The sequence below is a fragment of the Archocentrus centrarchus genome, chromosome 20 (assembly GCF_007364275.1).
Source record: "Archocentrus centrarchus isolate MPI-CPG fArcCen1 chromosome 20, fArcCen1, whole genome shotgun sequence".
Classification (NCBI taxonomy): Eukaryota; Metazoa; Chordata; class Actinopteri; order Cichliformes; family Cichlidae; genus Archocentrus; species Archocentrus centrarchus.
In genome coordinates, this window is record NC_044365.1 from 10,835,742 (window position 1) to 10,854,891 (window position 19,150).

A 19,150-nucleotide genomic window follows, 5' to 3' on the forward strand; every position below is an offset into this window, starting at 1 on the left:
AAACAACAAAGTGCCCAAACTGAACAAAGACACAGCAAATGAATCCTTTTGCCTCACACAGCACTAAAGACCTTCATCTACATCTGAGGAAAATTAACAGATGACACGTGACTGTGCGTGTCTTTTTTAGTCACTTGTGAGGTCAGCATGAAAGAAATATATTGAATATAGCAGACAGCAACTCAAGGTGCTAATCCTGACTGAAGCTTTGATTGCTGAGTGTTTGCATGAAGGCTGCCAGTGGTGAGTGGGAGGGGAAGAATTGCAGAGAAAGCTGTGTATAGTTTTAACAGGGTCACCTTCCGTCTCCAGGGGTGTCTGTCATCCACCTGCAGAGGTCTGCGAGATCTGGTGGCCTTCAAACCCAGAGGGATGGATGAGGAAGGTAAGAAAAGGTGAGGATTAAGGATGAAAAGATGGAAGAAAAGATCCAAGCTCTGCACAAGCATGAGAAGCTGCAGGGGCTGCCATGCTGGCACTATGCTGATAAAGATTTGTGATTGAAAAGAAAAAGAAAAAAAAAAAAAAAGGATCAATGTGCTAGTGCCAGAATAGATTTGCCAGTCGAGATTTTTTTAGTTTTGCCTCTGCACTCTACTAGAGGCCTTTAAATCAAAATACCTGCGACTGAAGTGCCGACTTTCAGCTTTAATTCACTCATTAACAATTCATTAACTAACTGTTAATGAACTGCTAACAGAGACTTAAAAGTAACTGGTGGTGTTCAGAGGCAAAATTACCAAAAAAAAAAAAAAAAAAAAAAAAAAAAAAAAATCCACCGGTCTATATACTTATGAACCTAACTGCATGTTTTAGTTTAAGAAAGCAAAAGGTTTACAGTGAATAGTGCATATTAACCACAGTGATGTGGCTAAGGAGTAGCAGTGAATAAAGTTGAGAGTAGAGTTTGTAATGTGTGGATGGATTTCAGGCAGTTTTGTGAAGCAGGTGTGTGAGCAAGTAAGCAATGCAATGCAGTAAGACCTGGTGCCATGTCCTACCTGGCTGGCTGATTCAGACGTATTGGAAGGAGACTCGGGAGGAGGAGAGAAAGTAGCAGCAAACACTGGCTCCTATGGAAGCCACAGAAAGAGGAAATGTACACACACATGGAGGGGATCATCAGGAGTATCGCAGCTGCAGGGCTGAAGCTGGGATCTTAGAAATACTGGCATCACGAGACACAAACGCCCAGGCTTTAATATATCAGTTTTCTAGTTACATGTGGTGTGAAATTGTTTGGCAAAAACTACTGTACAATGACTTCTACAGCTTTGGAGAATTTCCACTGAGTTTTAGGAAATAACAAATTGCGTCACAGATGAGCCGTTAGGATGATCTCAGTTTGAGGGCTGGAGGCTCCAAATATAACAGAAAGTCAGCGTTCCAAAGTGGAGTAACCAACATTATTTCCACTCGTTTCCTGAGCTTGACTCACGCTAGGAAATAAAGTCAGGGTATTCCAGCCTGTGTCTTATCCCGGAAGTGCAACACTTAAAAAAAAAAAGATAGAATCTAATTGCAGTTTAGTTACTTTAAAAGAAATTAAAGCAGCAGTTAAACTTTTAATCTCTAACCTGCCAGGTATGTTATTTGATATTGTTTTGAATAATATGATTATTTTTTAGCTACATGGTTGCAGCAAAAGTAACAAAATGGTCACTGTCTGTTTTAGTAATGTGCAGCAACGCGATGACCAAAGATCACGCAAGTCAAAGACATTTGGTGATTTCAAGCGATGCTGAGTAAAATAACCACTGGCAACATGAAGTGGGCGGGTCCCGAGTTAAACCCTCAATTACAAGACGAGCAATTAAAGCAACTCCCAATGTGAGTGCAAGAATCTGTTGACTGACATACAGTATGAGAGGGAAGTAAATACATTAGAGGGTTACCACAGCCTGGAACGGTTGCTAACAACCAACTGCTTCAGAGCAATACACTCCAAACAAATCACTCCCTGTGGATGTCCCATAAGGATCTCTGTTCCTCATAGTTGCTGACTGGTGTCGCTTTAATATGTATTTTTGCCTCCCAAATTACTTTACTATTTCTAAGTTGTTACTGCTGCGTGCTGCAGAGGGGAGCCACATAGGTCAGTTACTATCTATTATTACCTAAATAAATCTGTCCACCTATCTACCATTCATTCTATCTGGTCCAAGCTCGGTGGGCAGATTGCCGAGTAAGCGTACTGCATCTGAGAGTGTTTGACCTTGTTTGGTGCACTGGTTCTCATATTACTAGTGCTTCCCTTTGACTTTACACACAGGCATGCCTGCTGGGCTATTTTGTGAGGACCTTCATTGGCATTGAACTTCTAAGTTTAACCATCATAACTAAGTGCTAAACTTGAACCCCAACTTCAACCTTAATCTCAGGTCTTAACCATCAAACAGACCTCAAAGGGGAGCGGGATGGAAAAAGTTCACATGGACATGTTTTTATTTCATTGGATTTATTTTTTGTTTACTTTTGGTTTCCTTTGACAAATGATTTCAGTAACTCACGTATGTTTGGATGAGCGATTTTTTTTCTCTTCAGTGTTTTATTGATGATGTTCCTCAGTTTAAATATTTCATACTTCGTTTCTTATTCCTGGCTCTTTATACGCAAAAAACAGGGACAACGATTGGACACCAACTTTCAGACATTCCTTACATCACAAAAATTATTTGTTATAAATGTGAGTCCATTAGAGAAAAAAAGCCTACATGCCAAAATGAATGTGATAAATGTGAAATTTTAACCTCATATTTTACATAAATTCAGCGTGTAAGGCAGAACAGGAAATCCTTGACACAATTCTAAATGTGAAACCTGATGAGCAGTGGTGGGATGAGGTGCACAACATAATTACACCAATGTCAACATGATTGTAAAAAATGACACACCCACATAGATCCGCCACCGCAGGAACACACACACACACACACACACCAAGGATACATTAATCAAAAGAATGAGTTTTCAGGCAGCAAACAAAGTTAAAAATTTTTGATCATGAATCAAATTTGAGTGTATTTGACAAATACGTGCACAGTCTGTGTGTGTGCGTGGGATTTGGGTTTTGCACTATGGCCTTACCCAGAGCTGGTCGGACACAGCAAACCCATCGATCATCATCAGTGTTTCATCATCCTACAGACGAGCAGCCAAAAAAAAGGGACATTTCCCAACATTCAATTCACACACAGGCCAAAAATCACATTACCAGCTCCCTTCTTTCTATACTCCAGGTATGACATTTCTCAGGTGGGCCTCGGCTTAATTTTTAGGGTAAATGTCAAGTCTGTAGCACATGTGCAGTAAACAGAAGGCCCATCAAAAACCATGTTGTTCAAATAGCCTTTATTCTGCTCTGCTGCTGCTGTTTGCTGACTGTCCTGGATCTGCTTTATCTTTAGTTTTTGCTCCTCTTTGATTCAAAACAGGAAACCTGCAGAATCACATCTGCTCGCTCCGATGAATTGGAGGACGGAAACAAAATGAACAACATCAACTGTCCTTCCCCGTGACCTGAATTCAGCCATCACTTGAACTTGATTAAGTCTTTAAAGATTTTCCTGATTTGATTAAGACATATCTTTAAAAAAAAGGGTCCTCAAACCCACTGGGTCTGATTGCACATAATGAAATCAAAGCTATGCAGGCAAAGTGCTTCCTGACCTTAAACAAGCTGAAAACCCAAAATGAGAATATGTATGGGTAAAGCGGTGGCGCTGAGCTGAGCAAACCCTGATAAGCTGCTGGAAACAAAAACAGTTGTGGCATGGCAGCTGAACATGTCTAAACAGAGAGGTGCATGTACTGTGCCTGACCCAACCCTTCCTTCAAAAACACAGAAACACAGGCAGCATGCAGAGGAAACAAATCAGGTTTATTTTCTCTTTGAAAAGGTAAAGGGCATGGAAACAGAGACAAACAGAAGAGTGAAAGTTAACATGCAACATGCAGCTGAGTAGAAACACAAGGCCCAGAAATGACTCAATACATTTTACAGGACAGTTAGTTATTATGGTCACTTGTAGCTGACAGTCTGTCAAACAGTTTAAAATTATTCAAACAGGTCTTAACCTTTCTTTGAGGGGAAAAACATCTCAGTATGTGTGTTGTTTAGGCAAAATTAGGCTTTCAAATTCAGCTTAATTAAGCATCTCTAATCTTGATCAAACGGGTATATATTTAAAACAAATATAGAACAAAACTTCCACATATGGAAGTCAAAGGCTGCAAATACTGACGTCAAATCAGTGTGCTCTAGCAGGAAGTGTTTAAAGGAAGGTGTACAACACCAAGGTTTGCAATAAATAAATACATGAATAATGTAAAAAATCTATTGACAAATTCTCAGGATAAAGGTTAAAGTAAGTTTCAAGTTAACTTGGTCTACAATTTTTCAAAGTTTGTGTGCTTTGAAGATAATTGTGCTGTGTCTCATGGATTTCCATTTGTTGCATCCAAACATGAGAATTAAATTGACTGATTAGCTACTGTTTCCAAGATATTTAATATTTACATTTCTATATATACATTGTTCATATGCGTTTTAAGCATGACTTATGTGTTCTAAAATGATAATATTTCATCCTTATTATGTAACAATTTAAAAATTATAAAAAGGTCAAAATGCAGAAGACTTTATATTATGCATGACATTAAAAAGCACAGCAGTTATTCTATCAGTTCACAAAAAAGCCTTATTTAGAGTCTCAACAGCATCCAGAATATCATCACATGATGACGATGTATGGTTTCATCACTTGGCTACAAGTCTGTCAATATTTGTCTCCACAATCAAATCTGCATTTCATACTCGAAAGCGTTCTAATTCATACAGGTTCATCAAAACTGAGTTCAGGAAGACTATTACCGCCTACCTGCGTTCACTTTTGCTACTAGAAAAACGTCACAATGTACAACCTAAAGTTGAATAATGAATTTCACATACATGTAACAGGTCTGGGATTATACTACTATCATAAACAGGATTTTATTATAACTGTTAGAATATTTCAAAAGTTAAAAAAAAGTCAATTAAAAGCCACCATCACAGCAGCGGGCTGAGTTTTGCTTTGAATTTTGTGTATTTAATTTCACTAGATTTACATATTTTCAAAAAATAAAAATGAAAACAGACGATGGATGACATAAATACTGGCAGCCGCGGGCTTCCATATCTAGGAAATAAAAACAGCATGACTGATCCAGACACTACAGCACTGCTGGGATGCCCACATGCAGATTATCTCTTGATACAGTCCAAGAACAAAAACATGCAACAGCTGTTTGAGACAGAACAGAGAAGACAGCGAAAGATCAAAAGACACAGACGCGGACAATACACAACCTCTCTGTTTAGAGATATCCAAAATTGTTACCACATGCCTTGTAGCTTTATTGTGCACAACTGCTTATTCAATGCTGGTCAGCCCTTTGATGCTTTTACAAGACAGCAATAGGAAATTAAGACCGGCACAATCTCACCAACAAAAATAAACAAAGAAACAAAAAAGCAGAACAAAACAGGAAATACTTGCTGTCATAATGCGACACAGTTGATCAAATCAAATTACCCAACCCACTGCATCAGTTCTGCATTCAGGTCTCGTGGGTATAAGGTAGCAGAGTGACTGTTAAAAGCAGTTCCCTGGAGATGTTTATGTGTTTGAGGTTATCATGAAGGTGTCACTGACATGAATGTATATTGTTATCACTATGCGCAAAATCATGAGCGATAATTGGGACAAAGTCAGGCTTCTCTCAAGTGCTAATTCAGCAGTGAGTGCTCACGTCAGGTGGTTACCTTCTTCTTGAAGCTCTGCTCCACCTCCCAGAGCTGAGCGTGCTGCTCGCCCACAGCGATCTTCACCACATCCTGCTTCTTATTGATCCTGTTCCTCCAGTCTTCCTCGCCGCTCTTCTTCAACAAGGCGACTCTGAAAGGGGGGGGGGGGTGTGTGAAAGGATCAGAGGCCGTAGCGTACAGATAATATTTGGAGTTTCTGCAGTTAGAGCACGTGCTTAAAACACACAGAGAACCACAAAGTATCCTTATGTTAGTGTTTTCAAATTTAGTCAAGAATATTTATGGGAATCATGAACAATTTGAGAGTTTTATGAAGACTTTTTGCCAAATCTAACATGAGAAGATGTAACGTCTGCAAGGATGGCATAAATGGTTTAATAAACTGAACGTTGAGTTTTATTTGCATATGCATGCTTTTTAAGACATGCTGACAATATTTTTAATGTTGGCTAAAAAGCACAGTCTTAATTCAAAATAACAGAACTGATCGCAAATGTGTTACGAATGCATTTTAGCGGTTTCAGGCCCACTTTCAGCAACCACATGGTTAGAATTTAAAATAAATGCTTTTTTTCCTTTCAAAAACAAGCACATTTAAGCCCATTTTTATTGTCAGTGTATGTTAAAACAAGCGATTCAATAAAGACTCACATCTCTACATTTTTAGCTGCATCAGTAGTGGTTCCAGTTTGACCAGCAGCATTATGGCAGCAGCAGTAACAGTCGGTAAAGCAAAGGCAGTTTACATAACATTTAATGAAAGCAGCTTTTAAGGAGATAAAAACTGATTTGAGTAATGAGACCCGTGGCCCCAGTGAGATTTATGCATATCAACACCTCTGAGTACAGCAGTGTTCCTGTGCATTTATGAATGAGAAGGCAGCAGACGCTAAGCAGAGGCAGCAAGCATGCCATTTGGGAGCCACAGTAGTAAACAGTGTACAGTCGTGGATCCAGCACAGACAGAGCAATGACATAAACGTTCCTTAAAGAAGCAATTTGTACTTGATTTGTTAATCGTTTTAAGGAAAACTGGGATTACATTTAACGTAATCTAAAACCAAAATGTGAATGAGAACAGAGGTTCAATTATTGAGTGCTCATCTCTGAGCTGGGGGCAGACAGGACCCATAAAAGTGAGAGGTCAGGGTGCTCGCTGTGTGCCGTGCCCTCATCACAAGCACCCCTCTGTGACCCAGTGAGGAAATATCCTGTTCTGTCCCCAGGGCTGCTACACAATGGCAAAAACAGGATGAAAGTGGCACTGAATACAACTTGCCAGCTGTATCTGGGATACAAACCGTCGCTCCGGAGAAATGCTTTGAGAGCGGGAGCGACACAAATAAGTCCCGACGTGGTCAAAGAGTCAGATGTGGGAGAAAACACAGTAACTAGAACAGACTACACACCCTTTAACACCACTTTATATGTAACCATTATGTCATCAGTCAATTTAGAGCATGATTGGTGACCTGTGTTTACCAATCGAACCAGCAGGATGGTTCAATTGTCGCAGTGTGACATAACAGGACTTATGTAAGGATTCACTTGGGAATCCAATACTGAGCTTTAGCTTTGTTACACAATAAGAAAATAATTCAGTTAAAATAAAAATGTCTTTCATAGCCAGAATATTGCTTCTGTTACTCCAACCTTCATCCCAGGAAGCTCAACAGTAAAGAGTGGGGGAGGCTGGAAAAAATATCCTAATTACTCGCTGCACCTTTCCCTCATGCGCTCATTTTCAGTACTCCCATTTCATACAGTGCAAACCGTGATTAAAGGGGGGGCTTCTTTCTTTGGCCTTGATCTTGTTGACTTATTACTAACAGACCATTTTCCAAGCTATAGGACGCGGCAGCTGAATACGATCATATATGGAGTAAATATATACAAAATGCCTGCTCCCATCCTAACCCTAAAATTAACAGCCTAGCACACTTCCATGCTCACCTCTCTTTGATGGACATGTGTCTGGCCGTCATCCTGTCGCTCAGTTCGTCTCCCTGCTCAGGCTGAACCGGGTCGGCTGGGTGTCCACTGCTGTCCGTGTCCCCTGATACAGGCAAACCAGATGTTGCTCTGGATGTTACCACAGGGGATTCTGGCACCTCTGTGAGTGCGAACACACACAAATGTGGGTGGGGTGGGAATCAATAACTCAGCAACAACTTAAATGTTAGCAGGGCATCTATGGAAGCTGGAGGAACTTTTAAGAAATGGTTCAGATGAATAGTTAAAAAGCAAACAAACAAAAAAAACCCAACAACAACAAAACCCCAAAAGGCATTAACTGAGAATCACTGTACAGGGTAAACCCTTTAACATATTCCTCAGAGGTGTGCGACTGCAGAACTACATCGCGCTCTCTGTGCAGACTCAGCATCTCAAAGCAGCATCGGAGCAAACATCTTTTCATGCTTACCAAAAGCATCTCATCGCCCTGTGAGAAGCAGCACAGACATTTTTTTCACAGCTTTAAACAGCTCTGCCACAGCTGTAATCAAATAACCCACACTGTAGACACAGGTTCTCCTGTCAAGGCACTACTCCATCACCCTGATTTCTACGCTCTCTGACAAGCCGCCACTGACACACAGTCAACGGCCTGGTGCTACTGCTGCAGAGATATAAAGGAAGCCTGAAAACCACAGTCTGAATGCAGCATTTTCAGAAACACACACACGCAGACAGGAAGTAGGGTTGGATTAGAATGTGTTGACTGAAACTGACAGGTTGTGCAGTTTGCTCTTTAAATATTTAAAACCTATTTTATTCTTCTGATTAGCAATGCTCTCGTTCTCCATTTTAACTCGGTTAAACTCCAGTTACACTAAAAACAAAACAAAACAAAAGCTCTTCAAATTGCATCTGTTCAAATTACATTTTGTTTTAAGCCTGCTAACCAAAATAAGCCTCCCATTTTTTATCACGGTAAATTGCTGGTGCAGCTTACTAACCAAGATGGCTAGCCAGTGCTAGCTATAACCTATAACTCCCCAGCACTGCCCTCTCACCCAATTATTTCTAGTTACTAAAAAATAAGACAGCATAACCAAAATGCCAGACTTGAAGCCTTAAAACTGTAGTCGCCAAACCAAGATCAATGACATCACAGTGGCTACTTCCAACTTTAATATACAGTCTATGGTGTCTCTATAAAAACATGACAAAGTCAACTTTTAAATGCTATATACGAGCATTACATTATTATTACAGTGACTAAGTGAGAATGCAGGAGTAAAGTTTCCGTTCATCGTGATCACCGTTTTCATTGAGTCTGTTAGAAAGCAAATATCTAATAATTAGGAGAAAACATAATTAAACTCATGACAACTTGCCAAAAAAGTAACGTTTGTTCCCTTTTGTGAATGAAGCAGGTGAAACATTCGGCTGTTGAATGCTAATATTCACATGGTAACACGAGTTATGGTGACTCCATGGTGATGTTTAATAGATGTATTGATGTTCACCATCAGTTGAGCATGTTAACACACACAAAAAATAATTATACCCATTTTTAAAAGACTCTTGTTAAGTGAAACTAATTATCCTGCAGACTTAACACAAAGCTCTTTGGACACTTATTTTTTGTTTTGTTGTATGCTAAAATATACAGAAACCTTAATTGTTAAATACAATATACAAACATAATGAAATTAATGATGACACCAAATACATCAGTGCAAAGGCTTCTTTGTGTCAAAGTCTGATATCTGAATAAACTATTGTTCTCTCCAAATCTTCATATTCTAAACTTTGTAAGCTCGTAAACTTACTAAGCAAAGACAGAAAAACATCTGAACATTATAGTTTAGGCAATAAAAACCAGACTGATGCCTTTGAACTCCTCCTCTGCTGCTCTTACCTTCGCTGGTGGCCCTGCTCTTGTGGTTCTCCTCTTGGAGCATGTGGCTCTCTGAGCTCCGCACAGCTTCCTCTTCTATCCCTCTGGACAGTCGCCGCTGCTGCTGCACCTCCTCTGCTCCTTCCTCCTCTCCTCTCCTCTCCCTTCCACTCTGTGGCTGGGGCAGCGCGGTCTGTCTGACTGCTCTCTCAGGAGAGGGCAACTTCCTCTTTCCCCCTCCTAGATCAGCTTGGTCCTCACTGTGGGGCAAAATGTGATACTTATGCTGGTCTGAGGAGTCTTGGGGCCTCCTGACTGGCCCGTCTGGGTGGCGAGGGGGCAGACACCTGTCAGAGCTGGGATAGGTGGGCTCGACACAGGTTGCTGTGGCTATGTGGATGTCTCCCGCTTGGTCACTGGAGACTGTAACTCCTGCTCTGAGTGCAGAAGAGGATGAGGAAGAGAGGTGTCCGAACCGAGAGCCTGAACCGTTCTGAAGCTATGTAATACAGACAAAGAAGTGGGTCAGTTTGCTACAGCTCGGGCAAAGTGCACACACAAACAATTGAGAGAATCACGCTGAGTAATCAGCCTGCCTGACTCAGTGCACTTCCTGGACATCAAACAGCAGTCTGTCTTACTGGTCAGCCCACAACACAAAGCCATGCCAGCAGTCCCCTACGCACAATGCACGACAAACTCTAATTTTATAACGACTACTTCTAATCCAGACATGAGAACTAACCTGACATTTTTGCTGAGTAATGAATGAGAAGCAACAGGAAACAGCCATGTCAAGAAATCTTCCATTAACTCCCTTTTGCTTCAGTTTTCAGTCTCATATTTTCCCCCTCATGAAACTGCTGCCAGTTTCAAACCAGCCGATGACAAACGGCTGCCGTCAGCCCGTGTGGTTGTGGACGGGAGTCGAACTGCTTTTGTTTTCCCCTTTTCTCTGCCACAGAGACATCTTTCAAGGGCTTTAGCCTCGCTGAAATATGTGCGGCAGCTCTGTCCATCCACACATCACAGCCTCTTTTATTGAACTGGTTCGGGATGATGAGTCAGAACTTTATCAGAAGCCGGGCCATGCAATGTACATTCATAATGAAATCACACCAACATGGAGACAAGCCAAAAAAAAAAAAAAAAAAAAAAAAAAAGAGAAGCCACACAGAGCGCGTTGTTCACAGAAACGGATGGTCATTTCTGAGAAGAGAGCTCCAGCAGCGTCAGCCTCCAGTGGTGCAGGCAAGTGGCTGCTCGGTGACTGTTCAGAGGAGGCTTACTTGTAGGTGTTCTACTGGGCTGTCACACAGCTCCTGCTCATCCCTGACGTCTATGTCTGAGAGCTCCTGGAGCAGAAACACCAGCATGCTGAAATACTTGTTTTGTGGATTCTCTACTTTAATAGCAGGAGTTTAATAGTAATTACCAAAAAACCCACCGGCTTTAAAAGACATGACATCTACTCATCTCATCATTGCAACTTTTCCACCTGTATTTAAATGTTTTTACATACATCTAGGAATCAACTCTGATTCTCTCATGAAGTTTGATAAAGAGGTTCAGTTATTAGCAACAATTTCTATTACAGGTATACTGCAAAATGAAAACATTTCCTCTCTCCAACTACATTAATTTAAATACTCTGCATATATGACACCCAGGATGGGAGTGACAAAGTAACGATATGTTATGGTAACATATTATATTTTGTGCCACCCTAATACCACCTCTGTTGCCCTCGCAGAGGGTTCGTTGCCTTTAAAACAGAAAAACTAAGTTTAGAAGTACCGCAGAAACAAAATGAGCCTGCTGCTCCCCCACCTGTTCCATATCTCCCAGCGTGATGGGCTGCGTCTGGTAGCGAGCGTTGGTCCTGCGCTGGCGTGCCCCCCCTCTTGTGTGGGTGACCCTGGTTGGAGGCTGAGCCAGCCGGTTGAACAGCGCCATCTTTTCAGCCAGGCTGAGGGAGCAGAGGTCAGGCTCCTCCTGACTCTGCTTCTCATGTTTTTCTTTCATTGGGGAAGTCTGTGTCAAAGCCCGGATCTCCTTGGTATCCTTTACCCGCTGGGCCTCCCTTACTTGCTCACGGGCAACAGCGCTCTTCTGAGAGGATGCCTGCAGGCTGGATGGGGGGTGGGGGTGGGAGGACATCCAAGAGACAAAGAGGTAGAACAAAGGGAGACTTCTGGTAAGCATGGAAGGAGCTCATGCAAGCTAGCGAGTGGCATGTCACAGAGAGGATTGTGGGTCTGTGTTTTCTGACATTCAATAAAAGTTTTAAGACAGAGCTAAAAAGGTTTGTTACACATGCAGAGTGGGTCATGTCCACCAAGCAATGAGGTAAAATCCGTCTAGTCTTCTGTGTCAGCTATTCAATCAGGCAGTTTCCTCTAATCACACACGAGGGCACCAAACCTTAAAAAATACTGTGCATTAGGGCTTTACCAACAACTGCATCCTAGAGGTTAAAACCAAGTGGAAGAAGAAAACTGGCATCTAAAGACTCAAACATGTTAGTCAAACACTGCAGCTCGATGCGAGCATACATATCCGTGCACACACGTCTGCTGTGTACCTGGATGGTGGGGCAGTGCTGTAAACTAGGGTGGGGCTAGGGACGCGTGCTACAGCGGTGTGAGTGGTCACCGTTTGTGACACGTGAGAAGAGACGCTGCAGTGGTCAAGGACAAAGACACAGTGGCACAGACGCACACAGAGGGCAGAGAAGATACACAGGTGACAATGCAAACATGAGATGATCGAGAAAAATGGTGGTTAAAGTTACATCATGTAAAAAGACAGCTGGAGGAGCACCAAATGTTTAGTTTAAGAGTTCAGTAAGGTGTTCACACAGAAAGGAAAGTTTTAAAAAAAATCTAGTAACAGGCCGATAACCACCCTGGAAAAAAAGTGCTTCCTTACCCAAACAAATATAATTTCATAGTGGTGCTTACAGTACGGAGAAATTATTCAGTTCATTTTAACAGCAAGTTCTCCTTGCAGATGGAAGCCTACAGACAGTATGAATTGAAGTTTGAACGATTTTGATAATCTAGGAGAACTGACCTTCAAAGCACTTTTCGAATAAAACAGATCCGCATGGTTTTACTTTCTTGTACTTAAAGATTTTACATCTCTGATTTATTGACCTGGCATGTGCTGTATACGTTCACGGCTCTGTGGATGGAGCCCTAGTGGTCATTCCCACACCATAAATTGTGAATGATTGAGGTTTAGGTATTATAGCCTCCAAACCCAAGCCTCATCGTACTGACATACTAAAACTCAAGCTTCTTTTAAATCTTTTCTGAAAACATTTCTTTATGAAATGTTTAGTTTCTTTTACTTTAACGTTACTCATTTCATTGTTTTTACTTTTGTTATTGTCATAAAGAACTTAGTAAAAAGTGAAGAGAAGTGCTACTGAGATAACACTTGATTATATAAAGTGTTATTTGTTATTATTTGTACCACTCTTGTGTGCAAGTATGGAGCTAGAATTGTAGGTGCTTAGCTTAGCAAGATGATCAGAGGTAGTTGAATCCGTTTACAAACACACACATCTAAAAACACTAAGTCATAGACAACATCTCACTGGTTTAACCCTCTGAACCCGAAGCAGTTTCTGGGCACTTTTTTTTGCTCCTGTCACATCTGTGGGCTCATTTCTTCCTGACAGAGCTGGACATCACACGTGATTACCGTATTTTCCGGAGTATAAGTCGCACTTTTTTTCATAGTTTGGCTGGGGGTGCGACCTATACTCCGGAGCGACGTATATGTGACATTTATAACACATGAACCAAAATACTCCAGCCACTTGACATCTCCGTGAACTGCAGCTTTAAGGCAGTCTTGCGTAACCTGTGGGCGCAGTGGATGGAGAGCACAGCTTAACGGCAACTGGGAGAATGCGCCACCCAACTTTCCTGGAAGTCATTGGATGGATCAAGAAAACATGGGCTTCAGTGACAACCAAACCATCCTGTTGGGATTCAGAAAGGCTGGAATAATTGGAACTGCAGCTGACGACGAGTCTGACTAACGCAGTGCTTCTCAATTATTTTCTGTTACGCCCCCCCCTAGCAAGAAGAAAACTATTCGCGCCCCCCACTCCCCACTGTGACTATCCATCTCTGCATAACATTTTATCCTTATTAACATTAAAGAAAAAAAGAAAGACATATGGTCAAACTTACAAAGAATAACTTTATTAAATCGTGTTTTAAGTCTGCAACAGAAAAGATTTTAAGTGCATCATTGCCTGAAATTAAAAATAAATAAATCCTTGTTTAAACTGTAAACATGTTTGACCAACTAGACACAGCAAAAGCGCTAAATACGCTTCGTCGTATTTCCTCGTCTTAGCTTTCGGGTGACTTTCTTTTGTCTCATTATCTTTGTCTCTCTCCGCTTTTCTTTTCATCCCTGTTAAAAACTTTTTCATGTTGGGGGTTGTTATGTTGAATAACGGAGGCTATAGGCAGAACGCAGTCGGAGCTTTCTGTTGACTCAACACTGCTAACCAAGGCAAACCTGTTGTCTTGTAAGTCGTAAAATGTTGCACTGTCGCAAACGTGACAGAAGTAACAATGACAGCGCCACTGCCGCCTACTGTAGTGGATGCGCAATTACACTTTATACTAGTACGGCCCCCCAAAAAAAAGCCTGTTCCCCAGGGTCACACGCGCCCCCCCAGGTATCGCACCGCGCCCCCCAAAGGGAGCGCGCCCCACTATTTGAGAACCACTGGACTAACGCGACACAGAAGAGGAAGCGGCGCTTCGTCTACGGAGTGTACGGAGTTGTTTAGAAGTGACACCGAGGATGAAGAATTCAATGGATTGATGGTTTGGTTAACTTGTTAGTATGTTCTTTATGCTATGGTTATCTGAATAACTTAATGTTACGTTAACATACCGAACACGTGTTCGTTGTGCGTCATGTAGCTGAATGTGTTACGTTAGCATAACGTAGGCGTAACCGTGTTCGTCCTGTTCTTTAATCCATTATTATTTTAAATTGCCGTTCAAGATGGAATTTCTGCTCTGGGTCTCGGATTCTATCAACCCCCCCCCCCCCCCAAAAAAGTGCGACTTATAGTCCAGTGCGACCTATATATGTTTTTTTCTTCTTTATTATGCATTTTTTGGCTGGTGCGTCCTATACTCCGGAGCGACGTATAGTCCGAAAAATACGGTAGTTCAAGGACCTCCAGAAAGTTGAAAATGTAGCAATTTCATCTGTTTTGTTACAACTTGAGACTAAAAAAAAAATGCAATTCTCTGATTTTTTAAAATTTTTTAAAGAAAATTTGCTTTTCAAACCCTCTGACAGGTTTTATGGTCTTTATGTTAACAGCAGCTAACCATTTCTTGGCTCTAGCTCTACACTTCACATGTAAAACCATGACAGTGGTTTAGATGTTTTTCTTCACTTGCCTTACAAGAAGCTAAGTTACCCTTTATTGTGACAGGAGTCCTTCACATTAAGGATCAAACACAGTAACAAGGACTTACGTGGCTGCAATGACCACTTCCTCAGTGGTGACTGGCTGAGTTCTGGATCGATCTTGTGTCCGTCTTAGTCTCCGGTCCACAGCTGCATTCCTGGACCGGGGTTTAGGAGCTCCACCATCAACACTCTTTTCCAGTTCCTGGATGGAGATATTAGGGTATCTTTATAAATCAACCTAACTGATTATTCCTAAATCCATCCATCCTCTTCCGCTAATCCTGTTCAGGGTCTTGGGGGGGATGGAGCCTATCCCAGCTGACAGAGGGCGAGAGGCAGGGTACCCTGTACAGGTCGCCAGCCTGTCACTGAGCCTAACTGATTAAACAAATAGTCCACACCTCATCTGGTCCATAGCAGGTCTTAAAATCTGGTAAATACAGCCTTATGAAATAAGAACTTACTGGCTGTAGCTGAAACTCACCTTAAAGAGGGAGCGCTTAGCTGCGACGCTCAGCTTGGCCCGTTCATCTAGCTTCTCTTCATCAGCTGGACAAATGGACGAGAACATTACAACATTAAAAGCAAGAATTAGAAGTAAACAGTCTCCAACTACATAAACTCTGAGTTATCTGTATTTTCATGTATTCTTTTACATTTTTTCTTATCTTAATAGAATTTTATTGTTTTATGCTGCCATAGATTCTCTCCAAAACACTATTTAAAATTCCCACCAACAATAATAACAAAACACCAAAATCTATTGCCGGACATAGTAAATATGTTTTCGGTGGACTGTGATTATTTATAATAGAGTCTTGGGTTCAAAGATTCTATGTGTATATTTTGAGTAACGCTATATGAGATAAAAGGAAGGGTAAAATAAAAAATAAATAAATGGAAGTATAAACAGTATAACTTTACAGAAACAGCTCTATACAGAGTCCTGCAGCTTTAAGGTGTGTCCACAGAGAAAGCAATAAGTTCCACTGCATCACTTTGCAGCGGACACAAGGCACACCAGGCACCCCCCTGCATGAGTAACTCTTATTTCCCACTCTGTCAACAATATACTCTGCTTCTATTAGCGGTCACTTCAACCCCTTGCCCACCACTTCACCCCAATAACAGTTTTTATGACTGCCATGGCTATGAGCCAATGAGTTTTATTGACTGTACACGGCCTCTGGTTGCCACATGAGTACAGCGTTACACTTTTAGTATGACACTAAACTACCATCACACAACATAATTCTTCAGATAACTTTTTTGGAAACAAGTCAGTCAGAAAATTACAAAAAAAAAAAATTAAAATTAAATTATTACGGTTTATTAAATTAAAATATACTAACAGTGGTTATTTCAAGCTGACTGAAGTCACTGGTTAAAGATGCTGCTTTAATCTCTATCTTTCCAAAATTACAGGCCAATTTAAAACAAACTACAAGTTATGAAGTAAAAAAAAGAAAAATTGTAAAGCTGTATGAATAAACTGCCAAAATGGGCAGGGGTCCAGAAGATTTAGCAGTATGTGAAAAATACTTAACTAATTTTCCGATAAATAAAAAAATAAAATACCTAGCTCCAGAAATTTATGCTTATAAATGTACTCAGTGGTTGTCTTAGATTTCTGTTGTTCTGTTACCAGAGTAGTGATAACTCCTCCTTACTCAAAAGGAGAGCAGATTTTTAACACTATATATCACAGCAGCACAAATGTTCAGCAAAATCTCATTTACTGCATCTAAAACATTCTGACCTTTCCCAGTAATCTAATTATGTAACACATTTATAAAAGTACGACAACCATTGTGTGATACTAGCCAAAAAATAAAATAAAAAAATCAAACCACTGAGCTTTTCACTGGAGTCACTTAGGAGGCTATAAACAGGACAGGTGTGAGAAGCATGCGTACACACACACACAAACACACTTCTCTCTGCAAGACATATGACATCACCAAACAACTATCCCGCTGACTGACGCCGCAGTGCTGAGCTCTGGCCCATGTAACAGTACAAAAAGCATCCTGGCTAAGAGCATGTTTAAAAGAAGCAGATGAGCTGGCTCTGCCCTAAGCAGGGCCACTGTGCTGTTATGCTACTGTGAGGATCATTAATGCCTCTGTAAACTCCACTTCAAAATGTTATGCTTCCCCATAAAAAAAAGAAACCCTTAAAAACAGATCTGAGTCACTGGGCCTCCACCCATGTGTCTATTATTGCAGCTTTGATATGAAGCCACAACTCATAGTCTAGTTACTTATGGCTGAGTGCAACTGTAAATAAGCACTAATGCTGTTTTCATAGTTAGGTACTGACCAATGAATTGCAGATAATACAAGCTGAAACTATATAGTTATAATACAGAGTAGATGTACTATAAATGGAAAGCAGTTGAACTAAACCATAAATGTAATTCCACACTTTTTATATCCTCGTGATCTCAATATTCAACCAAGCAAAGAGTAAAAAAAAACACAACAAAATGGAATCATTTAATTTACTCAGAGGGCTGTGACTGTAGCATTTAAGTTGGCTTGGGTAGAATTAACGAAGGAAAACACTGAAACTGAAACAACTTCCATATGATTCAGCATTTTCACCTGGCCCAGCAGCCACACTGGTCAAACATACTACAGAAATACTTTATTTCCACAACAAACACGGCTATTACAGGCCATGAGCTTTTACCGAGTAGAAAATAAGATGCAATGAATTTTGCATTCTACCTACTTAGTATATCCACTTACTGTTACTGTATTCTAAAAATCTAATTCTACACCAAAAATCTCTCAAGCTAGTGAGAAAAGCTACTTACCTTCAGTCGAAGCAAAGTCTGAATTCACACAAGACCTTCAAAAGTGCAAGAAAAAGACAATCAGTAAAAGCTTCCAACATATATGTAACACTAAAAGAGTGAGTAAAATCAGAAGGTGGCGAGTAGTTAGAGACAGGAGGGCAAGCAGCAGAAGAGCTGAGGACGTGCAGAGAGAAACAGGCGTTTGTGGTATGCTGGAAATGTGACAGCTCCTGTTAGGAGAAGAAATAAAAAAAAAATGGAAAGAATAAAGCAGACTAAGCTGGAGAATTAGACAGCATTACAGAAGTCTGTTCAGGTCCGTGGTCTCGGGGCTTGATTACTGACAAAGGCCAATTCATGCGTCCTCACTGTGGTCACATGTGATGACCACTGCCAAGGCCCAATCAGAGGGACCTTTGGCCTTTAAGCTTCCTTATTTGCTAATGTAAATCAAGGAGGGGGAGTGTGTTCAAGCCTGTACATGTGCGTGCATTATTCTCAGTCGGCTGTTGTATTATGGTGATATTAAACAGGCTATGGAATTAATACATGGTACAGAACTGATAAATGATTATAGGTCACCCAAACATGCCGTGCAATCCAGAGTCCAGAGCAGTACCTATCAGTTTCATGGCGCTCAGCAGAAGTGATGGGCTGTGTCCTAAACCTCTCTGAGGTCTTTCTACTCTCCCCGGGATAGATATACTGCCGGGGCCTGCGCCCCCTGTCCCTTTCCCCTCTCCATGGGGCCTCGTAGCCTGTGAGTACCCTGTGCTCCTCCACCTCACTGTGGGGGCCATCCAGGGACAGGGGCCAACAGATAGAGAACCCAAAGAAAAGAGAATACAGTGTAGTCAGGGAGAGATAGAGAGGGACATAGTGCAAAAATGGAACTGTTTAAAAGCAGAGGTGTTAACATTCAACCATACCTTTGCTTTTTAAAATCAAGCCTATTGTATGAGCAAGCCCATGCAGATTAGTTAAAGCACATACACATTCATTCATACACATCCCCATTTAGCAACCAGACAAGTCACAGTGCCAGTAAAGCAAAAACAACAAACACTGTACTGCAAGACAGTTAGTGTTAGGGGATTAGAGCATGTATGCCAGTTCTACAGATTCAAAACTCTGCAAATGAACCACTGTGCTTTGAATTGTACACCAGACTTATTGGCTTGTTAGTTGTTGAGTAGCTGGGATGATGTTAGGCAACAAGCATCAGAGT

The 19,150-nt window shown here is 41.1% G+C and overlaps 1 protein-coding gene across 3 annotated transcripts in view; it reads right to left on the reverse strand.

The window, feature by feature from the left end:
* svila (supervillin a) overlaps nt 1-19,150 on the reverse strand; it is a 52,046-nt gene that overhangs the window by 14,698 nt on the left and 18,198 nt on the right. For 2 of the 3 annotated variants that reach the window (XM_030756183.1, XM_030756184.1), the window contains 11 exons: nt 17,941-17,975; nt 15,604-15,668; nt 15,185-15,321; nt 12,241-12,336; nt 11,487-11,787; nt 9,678-10,155; nt 7,763-7,922; nt 5,807-5,939; nt 3,088-3,141; nt 1,002-1,073; nt 300-356 (listed from right to left, as the gene is read on the reverse strand). In XM_030756183.1, the coding sequence (XP_030612043.1) occupies nt 300-356; nt 1,002-1,073; nt 3,088-3,141; nt 5,807-5,939; nt 7,763-7,922; nt 9,678-10,155; nt 11,487-11,787; nt 12,241-12,336; nt 15,185-15,321; nt 15,604-15,668; nt 17,941-17,975 (1,588 nt within the window). Of the gene's footprint in view, nt 1-299; nt 357-1,001; nt 1,074-3,087; nt 3,142-5,806; nt 5,940-7,762; nt 7,923-9,677; nt 10,156-11,486; nt 11,788-12,240; nt 12,337-15,184; nt 15,322-15,603; nt 15,669-17,940; nt 17,976-18,541; nt 18,710-19,150 lie in introns of all 3 variants that reach the window. The other variant, XM_030756182.1, reaches the window with a different exon arrangement.